The sequence below is a fragment of the Sphaerodactylus townsendi genome, linkage group LG04 (assembly GCF_021028975.2).
Source record: "Sphaerodactylus townsendi isolate TG3544 linkage group LG04, MPM_Stown_v2.3, whole genome shotgun sequence".
Classification (NCBI taxonomy): domain Eukaryota; kingdom Metazoa; phylum Chordata; class Lepidosauria; order Squamata; family Sphaerodactylidae; genus Sphaerodactylus; species Sphaerodactylus townsendi.
Window position 1 is genome coordinate 91,530,166 of NC_059428.1, and position 18,696 is coordinate 91,548,861.

The window sequence follows — 18,696 nt, forward strand, 5'->3', positions numbered from 1 at the left end:
AAACACTGGCCCAGATTAAAGGTACAGAGTTATCAAAATACCACATTTCTGTTTTACAGAGATTACTTTCTGCAGGGAAAAAAGTAGCTTATTGGAAACCATTTGTAAATGCACAAATAACTGTTTCAGTAAGACTTAAGCCAGAGGATTCTACAATCTCTTTCTGAACGCCAGTAGTGCTGCCCTTAAATCATCTGAGCAGAACAGTAATGAAAGACCTACTGTTCCCTGATCAGTTCCACATGTGCAGCTGAATGCTAACACTGGCTGATATGAAAGAGAGGTACACTATGGGGGAAACTGCAGGGCATAGCCAGCACTGACAGCAACAGAGAGCAGCATGAAAGGTTTTTTTTAAAATCAGTTTAGTTTTCTTCCCAGGGCAACTGTTCAGCAGTGCGCATGGGTGGAACAGTTCAATGAGCTAACTTCCCCTCCAGGTTCCGGCAGAAATTGATGAGAGATGTTGCATTACAGCGGAAGTTAAGCTTTACTGGCAATTTAGGAATAATTTCTTTGCTGAACACAAGATCTTTCGTGCATGCTTCTCAGACTCCACAAGGTATAGTACAAGTAATTTGCTCTTGCCAAATCTAGCAGCCAGTTTTGGGGAAAGGCCAGAAGCGTATTGCAGACATTCAAAAGCAAATTGAACTTGTTTTGTGATAAAATCTCTTTAAGGAAAAACATGTGCTATACTAAAACAAAAAACAAATCTTGCACATCTGTTTTGTGCATATAAGTACCACCAGGAATGTAGCCCGATTGGGGTTGGTGCATGAGGCACTTCAAGTAGAACACTAATTTGCACCACATAATTTTATTTTAAGACTTTATTTTTGGCAGCACGGCTTCTGCTTTAAAAAATTAGAACTTTTGCCCAGGCAAATATCTATACAGAGAAATCAGTAACATACAAAAGTGAAATTGATCAGAATCCACCCACGTAACAAGCTCAGATACTCCCTTGCCCAATTTCTCCTTGTTCAATGATGGTTCTTCCTGAACTTTATGCCATGATCATATTTAAGTGAAAAAACGTAACATTTTAGCACTAGTTAACAAACGCATCACTAATTTCAAATACTTATTACCAGATTTTTTAAAAAATGACAGTGTCTCATTTTTTCAAGCAATATTTAGGTGAAAGACTATTTGTATGCAAAGCACAGCTGGTTGAAAAATATAGGTATACTTTGCCAACTATGGTAAACACATATAGCACCAACCAGAGGAAATGTGAAAGACCAGGGATGAAGAAGAATCAAATCATGTTTGTGTGTGACAAAGAGAGGGGGAAAGGTGCTGATTTAAGATCTCAAGTCTCAAGATTTTCAATTTCATTTAAAGCATTTGGGAGCACAGTGCCTTTCCCTCAATAAAAATTCCACCCTCTTGCCCACTCCCACTGCTATTGCAGGTAGACATGGAATAAGAAGAGGCAACACCTTCAACTGAGGCATAAAAAGGCCAAGTTTCTTTATTTTATGTTTGCTTTGATCAAATATGATATGTAGTGCCTATCAAACTCCATTCCACACCTAGATGCAGAGCACAATATTGGTGAGATGCAGAACAGTCAGGCCTCCTCTTGTTTGTGCTGAATTTACACCTTAAGACTTGGGCCTTCACATGCATATTGCTCAGGCTCCTCCTTGCCAACTCTTCATGATGCTCAATGGAGTGTGCTATTTCTTGCCCCCTAGACTCAAGGTCCATGAGTAGAGGATGACACCCTGCAAGATGGTTCACCCTGATGTCAGCTGATAGAGAGAGTTTAGGTTTATATCCCACCTTTCTCTCCTGTGAGATTACCTCAAGCAGTTTCAGCAGGCTGTCTGCCAGCGCACTAGGCAACCATACATCAGCAGGATAGCCAGACTCTCCAAAGCAAAGTGGTTAGGCTTTGCCATTAAATATGTGGGGAAAATGTTTTTAGATCAGTTCTAAGGATCCATTGCAAAGTAGAACTGTGATTGTATATCTGACTGGATATTTTGGAAGGTGTTCAGACATTGTTTTATCATGAATTGTCATTAACACAAATCAATGAACTTTCATTTTGGATCCCTTGATATGATTTTGGAATGAAATGAACATGTTAATAGGCTGTCTTTTCTTAGTTACAACCTCCTAATTAATGAATGAAATGTGTTTCTTTAAATATCTCAGTGTGGTTGCATATTAACTAGCTACAGGAAGTAGAAAAAGATCAAAATCTGCTGCTGTATTTTCCAAATTGCACCCATACAGGAAAATCCATCTGTTACCCTTAACAAATAGAACAAATGGATCATGACTGATAGCAGGATTCAATTTAATTACAAAAGGTGAAGAATTTGGTTAACTGTATTGAGTTTTACCAGAAGACACCTACTTCTGCTCTTTCATAAGCATAAATAGCCATATTTTGCCATAGACCTCCTCAGCCAAATCCTCCCCCCAAGTTCCCTATTTCTATGACCTCATGAAGTTTTCTTATGCCATTAGCCTAGTAGCCTGTTACTATGGCTGATTCTGCATGGGCCAAAAACAGTAGGGTGAAAACAGTGTGAAAACAGTGTAAAAGGGTTTAAAACGGTGTAAAAGGGTTTACACTATTTTCACATTGTTTTCACACCATTGTTTTTGGCCCATGCCTTAATGTAACCAACAGTACTTTTCCGAAGGTCTTCTCTAACAGCTGCTCCTTGAGATCTTTACAGAGTGGCAAACTGAAGTGCACCTTGTCATCTGCTAGGTGCCCCTCATCTCCTCTACTCCCTTTCCTTCTGTCCAACCCATTCCTTTACAGAAGGATATGGCAATCCAGTACCACCCACTTGAGTTATTGTGGGTCCTCCACTTGGCGAGCACCCCCACACTTCTTCATTTCTCTAGCAGTGCTTCTATCAACAGGGGAACATTGCCTGGAGCACTGACAAAGTCTGAGATGTTAAAACAAAAGTCAAAGGCTGATTCCGCATGGGCCAAAAACAGCAGTGTGAAAACGGTATGAAAATGGTGTAAAAGGGTTTAAAATGGTGTAAAAGGGTTTATACTGTTTTCACACCATTTTCACACCACTGTTTTTGGCCCATGCGGAATCAGCCAAAGGCACACAAAGTACTGAATAACTTGGGTAAAAGAAACAATGAAGAGCTTTGATTAAAAAGTCAGGGCAAGGTCGTGGCAGGGTAATGCACTGATATGCAGGGCACAGAACAGCTGGTTAGCTTGTACTGGAAGAGTAGAGCAGCAAATAAGCTGTTTTGGAATTCAACCCGTCCAGCTCTCAGCAAAAGAAAAGCAGAAGGATTGGCCAGATTCAATAAAACACACACAGTACAAATGATGTAAAAGGAGCCAGCCAGCAGAAATTCCCAAACTAAACTTGCCTCTGGTTCATTTATAGCTTTTCCAATCGTTCCATTAGATGTACCTGGCAAGGTAGCTGATGAGTGAGTTCAATAAATGTACACTTTGCACCAAAGTCTTCACTTGTATATTCTAAAACCAGGTTTACATATGTCAGGAAATGAGGGTGCAACAAGATGGTGGAGACCGGAGATGGAAGAAAGCTGGAGAATCATCTTTTAAAATACTCTCCTATGTTAAAAATTTCCTCTAAAGATCTCCTCTAAAATGTCCTCTAAAAAGAAAGCCAGCTCAGCATGTTGATGTGCTAGTTCTCTATTTCCATGGACATTTAATATGTATTGCAGAAGTGATAATGATTCATTTTTGATGGTCAGTGACCAATAATAACAAATAATATTGACAACTGAAATAAAAAGAGATAAAATACAAAGAATCATACCTATATCACCATAAAATTAATTAAAATGAATGAATATAGTAAATTAAAATCTTAAAATCATAACAGCTACAAGAAGACTTTACAAAACTTCCTCACATACATTTTCCTTATATTCTTCAACAATTCTGCCATTGTTCATGAGCTTGTTGTATATATGTTCTAGCATATTTCCAAATCATAACTCGAAAGACCATCAACAAATATCAATAAATCGTTACTTTGTGTTGTTCAATGACCAATAATAACCATAATAGTGACAATTGGCCTAAAAATAATGTAATAAAAATAATCATAAAGGATTTATTATAAAATTAATAAAAGTAAAAGCATAAAATTTATAAAATGCAGAAATGGAATCTACCATATGCAGTGGGAAGTGGTACTAGGTCCAAATTTGCTTAATATAATCTGAGTGAAGGGTTCCTTGCCTTGGAGTTCCAGTTAAGGTACAATGATTAGTAGTATAGATACCGGTAGTTAAAAGTCTAAGTCCTGCTGTGGCTGTTTAATAGAATGCAGCTCTGCCCCCAATAGCAATAGAACATGGAAGTGGGGGGCGGGGGGCTGGCTGACAAAAGGGCACCATAGGGTGATGTCACCATGTCATGGGACAGTCTAGGATTTTCCCCATCTCTGTGGTAAAACCATAGAAATCAGGAATGTCCCTTGAATTTTGCACATCATGGCAATATCAGTTCTGGGTTACTAGCTGGAAGATACACCACAGCATTGTACAACACCACTCCCAATTCCCATTTTCCCCCTGTCACTCCACTGAATGCCAATAAGATGGAAAATGTTAGTAGTGACTTGCCACTTCTATGGCAACCCTGTTTCATAAGTAGTGAAGAATACAATGAAAACAGCCATTTATAGCATTATCTAGATGGCTTGCTGTCCACCCCTGCTGCTGACACCCCAGTTGTTTTAGAGAGAGCTACATTGAGGTAATTTTAAAAGAACACTCAGAAGAAGCAGAAAATCTGGTTTCCAGAGTAAATCCATGTAAGAGATTTACATACACAACTTGAACTATATCCCCTATGAAAACAGAAATATTTAACATTTATAGCATATTTTTACTGTGCAAGATTATCTCTGTCTTCACTAGTATCCTCTCTCCACCAGATTTCCCACCACATTTCTTCCTCAGCCTCCTGGCAATCTATGAAAGAGATGATGTTGTACTTGCGATATTACTGGTAAACAAGTTTTTGCTAGGACTAGTCATTGCCTGTCTAACTTTATAACTATGTTTGGGTACTGAATCCAATGTAATAGAAAAATACAAACCGAAGATCTGCAAGATGTGCAGGGGAGGGAATCTTCCCCTATTTTTCTTTACACTATTTACCATTCTTTCTCTTTTCAATCATCTCTTCTTCTCTCTGCCCCCTCCCCGTTTTCTACTCTGCCGATTCCCAGCCCTTTCTCAAGCTTTTCTTTTCGTTATTCTCCACTTTCTCTTCATCCCTTTTTTCTCATTGCTTTCTTCCAACCTGCAATCATGCTGGAATTGTCTAGGCCCAAACCCCAGTGCCTCAGTTGGTAAATAATCCTATATTGGCAGCTGCAATCTTGGAAGATTTAGCAAAATTTCAGTTGGCATTCCTCATTTCTAGGTGGCTAATTCTCCATTTTTAAAATTCAGTTGTGGGATATTTATGCAAACCTGGAGGTTACTTTGTAGGAAAATCCTCCTATCTGTATATGCCTCAATGTGTGCATTTTTTTATCCCACTCTGTAGAAATTGTAAAGAATTTGATACGTTGGTAGTTTCCGCATGGCAGAATTATACCTGCGTTCCACTGGTTCCTTACAATACTGATTTGTTTTATCCTGGTTTTTCTGTTCACATGGAAAAGGAATCTTTGTGAAGGAATCCAGAGAAGAACGGGAGGAAATACTCCAGTTTGTTTTGCACGAGCCCAGGACTTCCGTATTTACATTGCAAGCATATCTGAGCATGCCCGGTGTCCCGCCTTTTGATAGGCTGTTGTTTTTGAGTGGCAGATGCAAGCATATCTGAGCATGCCCAGTGTCCCATGTTCTGATTGGCTGTTGTTTTTGAGTGGCAACTTGAATGAACATCAGGCAGGAAGATCAGGTGACTGGGCAGGAAAAATAAACTGGTTCTGCTCCCAATTGGTGTTCACACAGTAGCAGGCTGTAGCAAGCTCACCCCAGGATTTTTGAAAAGAATCACCAATATGGTGGTTTTTGAATACCCTGGGGTGAGGAAAATATTACGGGGCAAACCCACTTTAGGACTGGGAACCATGTAAACTTATTTTCTTTCTCTACCCAGAATATTTTGCCCATGCGGAAACTACCATTGATAACTAATGTACTTCTGTCCTAAGTTTCTATGAATGACCTTAACAAGAGTAAATTTTACCAGCTAATAATTCAGTTATCAACAGATATGCATGGTAACCAGTGAAACATTAGTAGACAGACATTGAACAGACATTAAAAACAAACAGTAATGCAGCTTCAACAAAGCAGTTTATTGTATTGTCGAAGGCTTTCACGGCTGAATTCAACTGGTTCTGGAGGGTTTTCCGGGCTGTGTGGCCATGGTCTGGTGGATTTTGTTCCTAACATTTCACCTGCATCTGTGGCTGGCATCTTCAGATCAGTTTATGAGCAGTTAATGATTTGTTTACGAGCAGTTTATGATTTGTTCATTAGAGATTTTTAGTGTATTAAGAAAAGCAGGATGGAAGTTTTTTGTGAAAGGGGTTTCAAGGCAAATTCTTGTTAATGCCTGTTCCCCCTTTAATCTTCCAAATTCCCTTTAACTTCCAATCTCCCTTCAATACTCTTTTCACATCAAGCCTGTCAGCTGTTTCATAAACCTGAAGTTGAAAAAGCAGATGCAGATTTATATAGGGGGAAGGGTTGAGAGAAATCTCCCCAAAAAGCCATGTATACATCCAGAGAACATTTATATGCCCCAGGGTTCAGCTACTCTTGGTGAAACATTATTTATAAATGCTATCAGGTGCTTTTTTAAGCAGAACAGAAAGATACAAATCTAAATATAAAACAAATGTGTTTCTGTGTAATAGATGCTGAATTAATTCAAATGTCATATATCTGGCATTTTGAGCTGTTTGTTCCATTTTTTTAGCCTATTCATGCCATTTTCATAAAACTTGACATTTCTTACAGAACTGCATGATGAGATGAGCAAATGTTACGAAGGAACAAATGTTGCTAGTGATATAAAGCTGAATGAAGGACAGTGGGGAAAAGGGAGGCAGATGGAGAAAAAGCCTTCTCCCACCTTGGACCAAGACATTTCAGCTTCTGCACTGCCTTGGTGTCATGTTGGGAGGATACAGCGGTGCAGCACAAGGGTTACCCATGTTTCTTCATTGAATGTTTATCCCTTTACTTCATGTTCATAATGTATATATAACAACGTGTTTTATTTTTCCTTGGAGCTCTCCAAACTTATTTCTAGGTTTGTACCTGTTGCTAAACCCACCTGGATTGCAAGCTTTTGTCAACCACAAGCCCAATGTTGTCATCTTCATGGCTGATGATCTTGGCATTGGGGATATAGGTTGCTATGGAAATAATACTATCAGGTAAAAGTTAGGACCTCAGATTCTGAAATATCAAGCAAAGAACTCAAATTCATCTTCTAAGTCAAATGTTGGCAAAAGAGGAGGTCTTGCTGGTGCCTTATCTTTCCATGTGCTTAATGGTTTGGAAACTTGCTAAAGGTGTTGCAATGGAAAGTCACATGAACCAGCAAGCTTTCTGGAGCTAAGCCTGTCTGGGTCTGGTCTGTGGGTCTTTTAGGGAACCTGTGTATACCACTTTGAGTCCCATGGTTGAAGCACATAAATACAATATCTAATAATTAATGTATAGTAAAGGAAAATACCTCTGATGTGCTTTTTCATGTTAGCAGCAGACTCTATAGGAATAAATATGTCTAAGAAATTCCTGGAAGAGTTGCTTTCAAAGCATTTCCTTCAACTAGTTACATTTATGTTTCTCTTAGGACTCCTAATATTGATCATCTGGCAAAAGAGGGAGTGAAACTTACCCACCACATTGCTGCAGCTCCACTTTGTACTCCAAGCCGAACAGCTTTCCTAACTGGCAGATATCCCATCCGATCAGGTTTGCTGTATTCTCATGTTGCTGTATGGCACAATATTGTCCTTATTTGTGGCTGAAAAAAAGTTAAAGGTGCTTACAATTAACACTAACCAGATCAAAATTTAAAAAACATAAAAAGCAATTTCATCATAATTCAGCAAAACAAGAGTTGCAGTAAAAATTCAGTAAGTCAGTAAAAACTAGAACTAAAACAAGGTTAGATCGATTACTAAACAATTAGCAGAATTCATGGGCAAATAAAAAGTTTCTCACGTTACCTTTAACTGACTGCTAAATTGGTAGCTGTGGGGCACATTCTAGTGGTTAGAATGCCATGATGAAAAGGCCCTGTTACTTGTTGCCTCCCACCTTAATCAAGAAACTGTAAGAAGAGAGTGGGCTTCCTAAGTAGAAATGATTGTATTTTATAAAATTTTGCAAATATTCCTTAAGGTGGATAAGATCCTGCATATCCGTTCCACTACTGGTGACAATTTCCCACTGTGCCAGGATACTTCCCCTCTCAGCAGAGCATTTCCCTCAGTCAGGGAAAGGCTCCTTCCTGGGAGAAACATTCTACCACTACTGAATGGATCCATGGGATCCAACTGATCATTATTCTGCTATCAGATATTTGTGTGTACAATGTTTGACTGGCTGATGACTAGAGCACTTTTTCAATTCTATTAATTTACTTGGTGACTGAGAATATTGCAGACTTATAAAAGTGATTAGTTTTTAAGAAGCTCCTCTTCATAAAAAAAAGAAGAATAGTTTGGATTTATACCCCACTTCTCTCAATTATAAGGAGTCTCAAAGCAGCTCACAAACGTCTTCCCTTCATCTCTCCACAAGAGACACCTAGTGATCTATGTGAAGCTGAGAGAGTTAGGAGAGAACTGTGAGTAGCTCAAGGTCACCCAGCAGACATTATGTATAGGAATGGGGAAATAAATCCAGTTCTCCAGATTAGAGCCCACCACTCTTAACCAAACTACCATGCTTGCTCTCCATTAAACTACTTGGAAAGGACTCTTGTAGAAGATTATCACCATATATGCCACAAAGTGTTTGGGAATGTAATTTGTTGCCAAGACTATCAATAATGTATGGTGATCTTAATCCATTATTAAATCTTAGTTGGTTGACTGGATGAAGTTTAATGTGCATGTATATTTTATATGCCAGGAATGGCTGATTTTGGTGGTTTCCGTGTTCTTCAGTGGATTGGTGGTTCAGGTGGCCTCCCTCCAAATGAAACTACTTTTGCCAAGATATTGCAGAAGCAAGGTTATACCACTGGATTAATAGGTAGGCAGAACTGAAGATCACCTTTGGGCAAAGTAAGGATGTGTAGCATTAGAAACATCTCATGACTGCATTGCTAATTTCTTGTCAGTGATATGCCTTTGATCAGGAGGATTTCAGTGAAAGTTTCTGAATAAAAGCTAGTTGTTAATTTTCAGCATAGGAAAATATTAATTTTAACTGCAGTTTTAAAACAGCCTTTTTTCATTAGAATTGGGTGTTGCATAGGCAATCTTTTGTGAATTTGTTTGTGACTACATAATACAACAAGAATGTGTATGAATTGATCACACATCTTCAAAGATAAATGTTCACACTAAAGTATCAGGTTTCAGAACTGCCATCATTTTTTTTCTTTTAAAAATTCAATTTATTTTATAAATATACCAAAGTTACATAAAAATAAACAAGCTATGAATAACTCTACATTTTTTTTTCTGCATGACTTCATGTGAAAATAGGAACTCTCCTTAGTAACTGTAGGTTTTAGTCTTAGAATAAAAGGAAACAATCCTGTACATAACAGATTTGGTCAGCTGCAGCTCGGCTGGCAGTTGTAACATGAGCAGAAAGGGGGGAAAGCCAAAAAACAATAGGCACAAATCAGTCTTATTAACAATCTAGTACCAACTTTCCCAATACATTTTGAATTTAATGTTCTTCCTTGGAAGAAAGTAGTTGTCACTGAGGGGTCGGTGGGGGACACACACAGGATCTATATTCAAGATGTTCTATCTTTGTTCAATTTACTCCAGAATGAATGACAATAAATTGTGAAGTGATTATATGTTTCATACTGGTTTAAGGTTTTCATTGATCCCTAAAGGAACATAGATTATTTGTGTTAATGTTGACTCATTTCCCCTGAAAACGAACATTTGTGTTCCGATAGCAATGGGGATTTTTGGAACCAGCTTGCCAATGAACTTGTCTTGCAGTTATTGATTGACAGTGTTTTAACTTACTTTTTTAAAAATCTCCCTTTAGGGAAGTGGCATCAAGGTGTGAACTGCGAACACCGTATTGATCACTGCCATCACCCCTTAAAGCATGGTTTTGATTATTTTTATGGGATACCGTTTTCAATGATGGGTGACTGTCAAGTAACTCAGCCTCCTGAGATGGCTGTGGCTCTAAAGATCAGACTCTGGTCTTACACTCAGTTGATTGCCCTTGCTGTGCTGACTCTCATGGTAGCCAAATGTACCCATCTGGTGCCTCTCAGCTGGAAAATAATCTTCCTTCTTGCTCTCTTTGGCCTCTTGTTCTTCGTTTCCTGGTTCTCAAGCTATGGATTCATAAGGTACTGGAACTGTGTCATGATGAGAAACTATGAAATTACAGAGCAGCCAATGAAAGTGGAGAGAGGAACATCCCTTATGCTAAGGGAGGCCATTTCCTTTATAGAAAGGTAAGAGGCATTTCCTTTAAAATTCCATTAAAAAATATATGACTGTGTATGACAGTATAGAGTACACGCACTGAATAAAAGTTAACTAGATAATAATCTGAAAATAGCTATTTACATTAGTGGCAGGATAGGAAACTGAGGAACCAGGTTTCTATGAACTGCCTCTATTTGTTTTCAGAGTGGTTGTTTAGACCATCTAGAATCTATTGATTTGCTTCTATTTCATACAAAAGAAGAAGAATTAAAATTATATAGTTTCAGAATGAAGTTAACCTGATCAATTGAATTATGACTAGATTATTAATTGTCTTCCTAACTGTAACAATTGATGAAAAGCAGCAATTGGAGATGACCTCAACCTCATATTTTGAGAAAAGAGACAATGACATATGAAGATAAGGGGTGAAGTGTATTGGGTTACAATCAGTGGTGGGATTCAAATAATTTAACAGCTGGTTGTTTACAAGCAACATTTTAACAACCATTTCTGCCGAAGTGGTGCGAACCTGCTGAATCCCACCACTGGTTACAATAGTGTTAGCATGCAAGCTTGGTGGCAGTTTATAGTGCAATCCTTTGCAGAGTTATTCTAGTCTAACTACATCAAAATTGAGTTTAGACTACAATACCTCTCCATAGGATTTCACTGCTCATTATCACTGTTATTAATAAAGATTCTTCATCAAGTACTGACAAGCATATCAAAGAATTATATTTAAATAATTTCATTGTACATGGTCCCTGAATTTTGACTTCTTCTTTTTTTAATAGAAACAAACATGGGCCATTTTTCCTCTTTGTTTCTTTCTTGCATGTTCACACACCACTGGTTACCACAGAAAATTTCACTGGAAAAAGCATCCATGGTTTATATGGAGATAATGTAGAAGAGATGGACTGGATGATAGGTAAATAATATCTTAATAAGGGAGATTTTTTAAATTAAAAAATTAAACTGATAAATCAGTACAACCACATTTCTTAATCTACAGGAAGAATTCTGGATACTCTCAACAATCAAGGTTTGAAAAATAGCACATTAACATACTTTGCCTCTGACCATGGTGGACACTTAGAGTCTCAGAGAGGAAATGTTCAGCAAGGTGGTTGGAATGGCATATACAAAGGTGAAGTTTCTGATTTTTTTCTCTCAAATATATTTTCTTAAAATGTTTTCAGTAATTTGTTGTTTTTAGCAGCCTGTTTAATGCCATTTTAGGATTTAATTTAAATATTTGGAGCATCAAAAGTCAGGCTGAACAAAAGGAAGTGTCTGCAGTCCATGAAAGTCTGACACATTCATAGTTTTAATGAAAGAGTCTAAAGAAGGCTCTTTAGATTGAAAACAATTTAGTTGACCGGTACAAGACAGGTTAAAAGTTTCAGACAAAATGAGCAGTAGTTATGGGAACAGTCAAATATTTCAGACTGTAGTTCCAGAAAACATGTGCAGATATTTTCAGGGACAATCAGAGGCAGGAGGGCTGAAAATGGCTCTCGCCAAGGCTCAAAATAAGCCTTATATTTAGACAAAAAAATTTTTGGCTGTTCACAATTTATTTTTAGGCACATTGTTATGTCATTATATTTTAGTGTTTATCACTATCACTCAGATTTTAGATAGCAAGAGGGTGAAGTACACTTCAACTTTGTTCAGACATCGTTCAGCAGAATATCCTATTCAAAAATAAGCAATTGCAGTAAAAACTTTCCCCTCCCAAAGGTCAAAACCTAATTATGATGTTTTGCTGGGTGCACACTCTTAACATAGTAGTAGCAAAATGTAGTAGTAGCAAATGTAGTAGTAGCAAATGTGTCTGTTTTATAAGTCCTTAATGTAGTAGTAGCAAAAACTGGCTGGGAGGGGCGGGGAGGTAGGCAGCCATTTAAGGGAGGTAGAGGGTGAGGCTAGAACTTGCAGAGTTCAGGAGAGAAGGAGAACCACTTAAGTAAAAAAAAACCCTAAACAATGTTTTCTGGGACCAGGATCTTTACAAATGAACTCAGGGACGCAGCAGGAAATCTAGCAAAACTTTAACTAGCTAAAACATTAGTGTTAGAGAAATAGTCCTGTTTCATGTTAGCTTTCCATTGATTTTATCTTGAATTAAAGAAAGTTTCCAGTTTTAGTTTCATCACAATGTCTGTAAGAATTTCCCTTTAGTGTTCCCAGTTACAGTAAACATTACACAGACACTAGGCTGTGTTTGACAGAAATTCCAAATTCAGCATGGTAAAATAATTTAGATAAGACTTGTGACAGGAACAGCTCTATCCAAAGGTCGGGGGAGGGGTGAATCCACCCATGGAATGTGCGCACAGCCACACTGGCAGATTTGCCTTTCCTGGGACACTTGACTTGGCAGAGGGGCGAATCTGCCAGTGTGCAGCCTCCCTGGCATTGAGATGCCAGGCCAGAGGATGCACCAGCATCCCGTCTTCTTTGTGGTTGTGACCTGGGGAGCAGCCAACGTTAGTCAATTTCCTCCCAGCCATTTGTCACCTTACACCAGCAGCTTGGGTCTCAGACTTAAGCCACCAAAAAGGTGGCATGTCTATTGAGCCACATTGGGACTTCCTAGCAGAGCGGGGACTTTTTGCTTTGCAAGCCTCCCCACGCTGCCAGGAAGCCTCTGTGGGAGAGGTGGGACACTGCAGCTTTGGTCGGTCACCTGGTCCCTTGGATAGGTCTGCTCATCTCATACGCTAGTATAAAATATAATATGAATATGTATAAAAGGGATCTAGATTCTTCAGGCAAAACATTTTTGAACAAAGAATGTTTCTTATTTCTGAATTGTATGATTTGGCTGTAGGGGGAAAAGCTATGGGAGGCTGGGAAGGAGGAATCCGTGTCCCTGGGTTATTCAGATGGCCAGGAATGCTACCTGAAGGCACAGTTATTGATGAACCGACAAGCTTAATGGACATTTATCCCACATTGGTTCACCTGGCTGGTGGAACAGTACCACAGGACAGGTATAATATTTTTTCTACTCAGAACATCAAAATTAGGGCATACTTGCGGCTCAAGGCAAACACAAATAAGGCAGACATCAAAATTGATTGGATCTACATTTCTAAACACATATGTTGCGTTTTTTATTCTGTATGTGCTTTTTTCAGACTGTAATATGGGGTCATTATAAATCAGCTGCAACTTGACAGCAGTTTCTACTGTTAATAATTCCATGTACTCTTACTTCAGAATAAGCCCTATTGGAATTTTCTTCTTAGTAAACATATGCAAGGGGTTAGGATAAATGTGACACTAAAATATGGTTGACTGTGCTCCTGCCCCTTATTTTTGCTGTGATACAACAGTGCATTGCTCCTGACCAGATATCCTATATGTGTACCTACAGAGAATGGTAGCTCTGAACTAAAATTGTTTTGTATGAGAACAATGAAACTTTTGTGGTTGGGGAAACTCTAAGAGTTGGATTCCACAGAAGAAAGGAGGAGGACTTTTTTTCTTCAGATTTCCCTCTTCTTGCTGCAGACCTTTGACACACCGTCTCACACACTGCTGTTCCTGGAGGTCCCCTTTCCCAAGAACCAGCATTTTGTGATGCATTTTGTGCTGCAGAAGGAGGAAGTTGTGTGTGTATGTGTGGGTAGATGGGTGGGGGAATCCCTTCCATCTATGATTATTTTTATTTTATTAAATTTATATCCCAACCCATCCCCGTAGGGCTCAGAACTCCCACATCTACAGGGATTTGCTGAATTGGGATACATATTTTTGGCAGATAAGTGATAGAGGATAAATTCTGACAACCTTTAAATACATTTGTATGCTCCATAAATTCCCCAGGAGGTCCTGTTGTGCTTAAAAATATAAAATAACAAATCCATGTGCAGTTCAATTTGCTCTTTGCATATTATAAAGGATAGTTTGTGTATTAATACAAAATTCTGAACACAGAGCTAATCTGAATATGTAATCTGACTATCCTTCTCTCGATCACTTCAGGATAATTGATGGCCGAAATCTGATGCCTTTGCTACAAGGTTCTGTGCAACACTCAGAACATGAATTCATGTTTCACTACTGTGGGGCATATTTGCATGCAGTGCGGTGGCATCAGAAGGAAAGTAAGTGTAAAGGTCTCCCGCAAACAACTAGTCCTAGCCTATAATTGTCTAACATTTTGAATGATCCAATGATGAGTCCCCAATAAATCTCTGTGCAAAACTCACTTGCAACAAAGTCCTTTGAGTCCTTCATGGTGATTGGTCAACTCTCCTGCACTACAGTACTGCTCCCTGTTGCTGCCTGATGCCTCCCAAGTCTATCTATGCACCCCAACGCTGTCCCCCACCCCACAAACAACAAGCTGGACTACTGGGGCAGCTGCACCTTGCTGTCCGCTGCTCTGCTGGGCTGCCAACAGTCTCCTGGTTCCCTTACTACCACTACCCTCAAAAGCCAGCAGGGCAGTGGCACCTTGGCGCCCACTGCTCTGCCAAGCCCACCAACAATGGTTTCCCACTGGCCCGCTGCCAGCCTCCTGGTTCTCCCCAAGCCAGGTCACTGGAGCAGCTGTACATTGGTGCCTGCTGCTCTACTGGGCTGCCAACAGCCTCCCATTTCCCCCACTACCACTACCTTCAAAAGTCAGTCTGGCAGGGCTGTGGTGCCTTGGCGTCCACTGCTCTGCCGGGCACAACAACAGTGCTTCCCCCCTCCCACCACCCTAAGCAGCTGGCCTGGCAGGGCAATGGCAGAAAGGCACCTCCTGCTGCACCAGGTCTGCCACCCCTTCCCGCCCACTCCCACTCTCCCAACCACCAAGGCATGCCCTGCAGAACACCGGTGGTGAGCCACCAATGCTCCACAGGACCAAGCATAAGTCCTCCAGTCCCCTGCTTGCCCACTCCCAGCCACCAAGGCAGGCCATATGGAGCCCTGGCCCTGAACGCACAGCCTGGGAGAACCCCCCTCATTCCCTCGCCCACCAACGTCCACCCCAAAACAGCAGGACAGGCTGCAGCACCTTCTCACCTGCTGCCCCCCTACCCCAGTCTGAGCCTCTCTACTCTTCCACCCATCATCTCCCAGCCTCCAAACAGAGCCTGCTGCTCCCTGCCCCCCTGGCCTGAGTCTTCCCATTCCCCTACTTACACTCTCCCAGCCCTCCAGCCGTGAACCAGGCCACCAGGAAAGTTGCTGTGGTGTTACTTACGGCCCTGCTGGCCAGGCCCAAGCTACCCCATTCTACCATCCTCCTGTCCAAGCCTTCTCGTTACACCATCCCCCTCCCAAACAACCCCGTTCCCACCTCCCCTCCAACCATCCCAAACAGCTCCATCCACCCTACCAGACGCCCATACTTACCGGACTCCTGGGACCAGATGATCATCACCAGGTAGGCAGGAAGCAGCTCGGTTGTAGGGGAGGCGGGGCAGGTAAGGCGCCAGTAAAGCCCATTGTGGGGAAAATGCTGGATGTCCTCCCCCTTTTCTAGAGCCCATTGCATTTTCCCCTGCAATGGTCTTTGCTGCTGATACCTCTATAATTCCCAGGCAAAATCCTTTGTCTTCTGTTCATGGTATAGAAGCTACAGTATTGAACTTGGACTGCTCAACTCCTAATGATAACCTGACATCCTTGGTAAACAATTAGAAGTGAATTGTTAATGTATCAAAAACTTCAGAATAGATGTGCACGATGCCTGTTACTTCAGTGCTGTTCTGGAGCCCGTCCTGGGAAAAACAGCTGCCATAATTTCACTCATAGAAGATGGAACTGTGACTTTAACGTTTGTTGGAATATTGACAGAATCATTCACTACATGGACCAAGCTGCTTTGCCCCTTCCCCTCAGTCACTTCCAGCAAAACTGGGTTGTTGTTTTTTTAATATTGTACTGCACATATAATGAAAAAGGACAGCAGGACTGCAGCTGTGACACTACAATATCAAGATCTGTTGCTATGCATAGCATCGAGCTGTAGCCATGCTGCTGCAAACTAGATTGTGTGTTTTCTTAGCTGCACGCAATCTGTAAAACAAGAATGAGCCACCTTCAAATGCATGAAATGTATGTTGTTTGCATCTATCTTAATCATATGAATTCTTCCTCACCAGGTGGATGTGTTTGGAAAGCCCATTATGTGACACCAGTTTTTCAACCAGAAGGGGCTGGAGGTTGTTATGAACTAAAAATTTGCCCATGTTCTGGAGAAGGCGTAACTCATCATGATCCACCTTTGCTGTTTGATCTTTCTCGGGACCCTTCAGAGGCTGTGCCTCTGTCACCAGACACTGAGCCGCTGTTCCATGCCATCCTCAAGAGAATAGACAGAGCTGTAGATGAGCATCGCAAGACACTCTCACCTGTCCCACAGCAGTTGTCTGTTTACAATATTATGTGGAAACCATGGCTGCAGCCATGCTGTGGGACATTTCCTTTCTGTTGGTGTGACAAAGAAAATGATGCTGACTTATAAAACAGACACGTTTTTCTTTAGTTCATTTATTAGTTTTAGTTAATTTTAGTTAATTTATTAAAGGAAAAGCTCCCAACCCCTAAAACGTAAAGGAAATGAATATTTAGTTAGAATACATTTTGTTAGAATATTTTACTGAAAAAGTTGGTGTTCTCCAATTATTTTATAGGGCAATGAGCTTCAGTCTTGTCAGACAATATTGTCTCCAGTTAATTCCTTCCTGTCATCATATCTGCCAGAGGTGACAAAACCCCACTAATGTCATATGATATTGGCATGCCAAATACATTCCATTAACATATAAATGTTAAAAATGTTCTGTCTGCTACTCTACATTCTCTACTGGAGAAGGTTAAAAGAACCTATAGGAAAAATATCACCCCTTTCTGGCTGTAGAGTAGCCCTTGGGCCATCCTGTGAACCAATATAAACAGTATTTGTGGGGATATTTATAACCCAAACCAAATTCCAATGTCACAAAATGTTCGTCGTATTTATTTATTTTTGTGGAGACAGAATTAATTGTGGTTCACAATATTCAAACATCTACAGCCTGAAAGCACATTTTCACAAATAGAAAATAATTGCATTAATTATTATACAAACTGCATTTATATCTGCGGTATTTTTGTACCTCCCAAACGTATCTCTCTGGGTTAGGCAAGTGTTTTCCAGGTATTCAGGAGGAGCTGTATCTATCTAAAAAATGCTTCCTTATAGTTCTCTAGGACAAAGCTCATGGGGAATTTTTCATTCACCCAAAATACAGTTATGAACTGGGGTTAAAAAATCATCCTGTAGACATAATCAGTGGATTCTAGGGGTTGCTTTGTAGCTCAGGTGCGTTTCTGTTTACCAAAAGGGAACTATTACAAGGGAGTAGCTATGTTGGTCTACAATAGAAGAGCAAAGTTCAGTTTCAGTTAGCACCTAAAAGACCAGCAAGGGTATACACATTTCAGACTCAAAGTTCTATTGTCATATATGAAGGTATCTGATGAAGGGAGCACTGATTCTTAAAAGCTTATACCCTTCAAATCTTGTTGGTTTTTAAGGTGCTCAAAAGAAAACTGTACTTTGTGGACACTATTTACTAATATGCCGATCATTATGTCCTAAAAAGACAACATTACAGAGCTGCCTCTCTAGGCATTCTGGGGTGGTAAAAACAAGAACCAGGGCAGGCAATTCAGCTGACTAGTAGTAATACAGTTCATGTGAAAACAGAATCCAGTCACAGATCAATGACCAAACCAAGAGAAAGGTTTTGTTCCTTTTAGCACACATTCACAAACTACAATGGTGGCCCTCAAATATTGACTGAAGAGGTGGGGGGGGGGGCGTGCAAAAGCTTTTGTAAATGTTATACTTTGAAAACAAGAAAAGTATTTGTGTGAACACACACACACATACACATTAGAACACTGAATGGGAACCAGAAGGATGGAATAAGAACCCATTAAAACAATACTCTCTGTTTAAAATGGTTTCATATATGTTTCCTGGTGGATGGGAAGAACCAAAAAACAGCAACATGATTGTAAAGCAAAACTTTTAATGATGTGCCATTTCCCTATATCCCTGCAGAACAGCTGTCCTA

At 40.0% G+C, this 18,696-nt stretch overlaps 1 protein-coding gene across 2 annotated transcripts; it reads left to right on the forward strand.

The window, feature by feature from the left end:
• The first annotated feature begins 410 nt into the window (after positions 1-410).
• Positions 411-18,580, forward strand: LOC125431876 (arylsulfatase D-like). 2 transcript variants are annotated; one of them, XM_048495069.1, is made up of 11 exons: positions 411-562; positions 4,928-5,001; positions 7,253-7,399; positions 7,822-7,943; positions 9,111-9,233; positions 10,218-10,641; positions 11,413-11,549; positions 11,634-11,768; positions 13,458-13,620; positions 14,618-14,739; positions 16,735-18,580. In XM_048495069.1, exons 1-11 carry the CDS (start codon positions 542-544, stop codon positions 17,094-17,096), a joined length of 1,830 nt encoding a protein of 609 aa, XP_048351026.1. In that variant the 5' UTR covers positions 411-541; the 3' UTR covers positions 17,097-18,580. The 2 variants fall into 2 exon arrangements, with proteins under 2 accessions (XP_048351026.1, XP_048351027.1); XM_048495070.1 differs by lacking the exon at positions 4,928-5,001 and having other exon boundaries at positions 415-562.
• Positions 18,581-18,696: the final 116 nt, after the last annotated feature.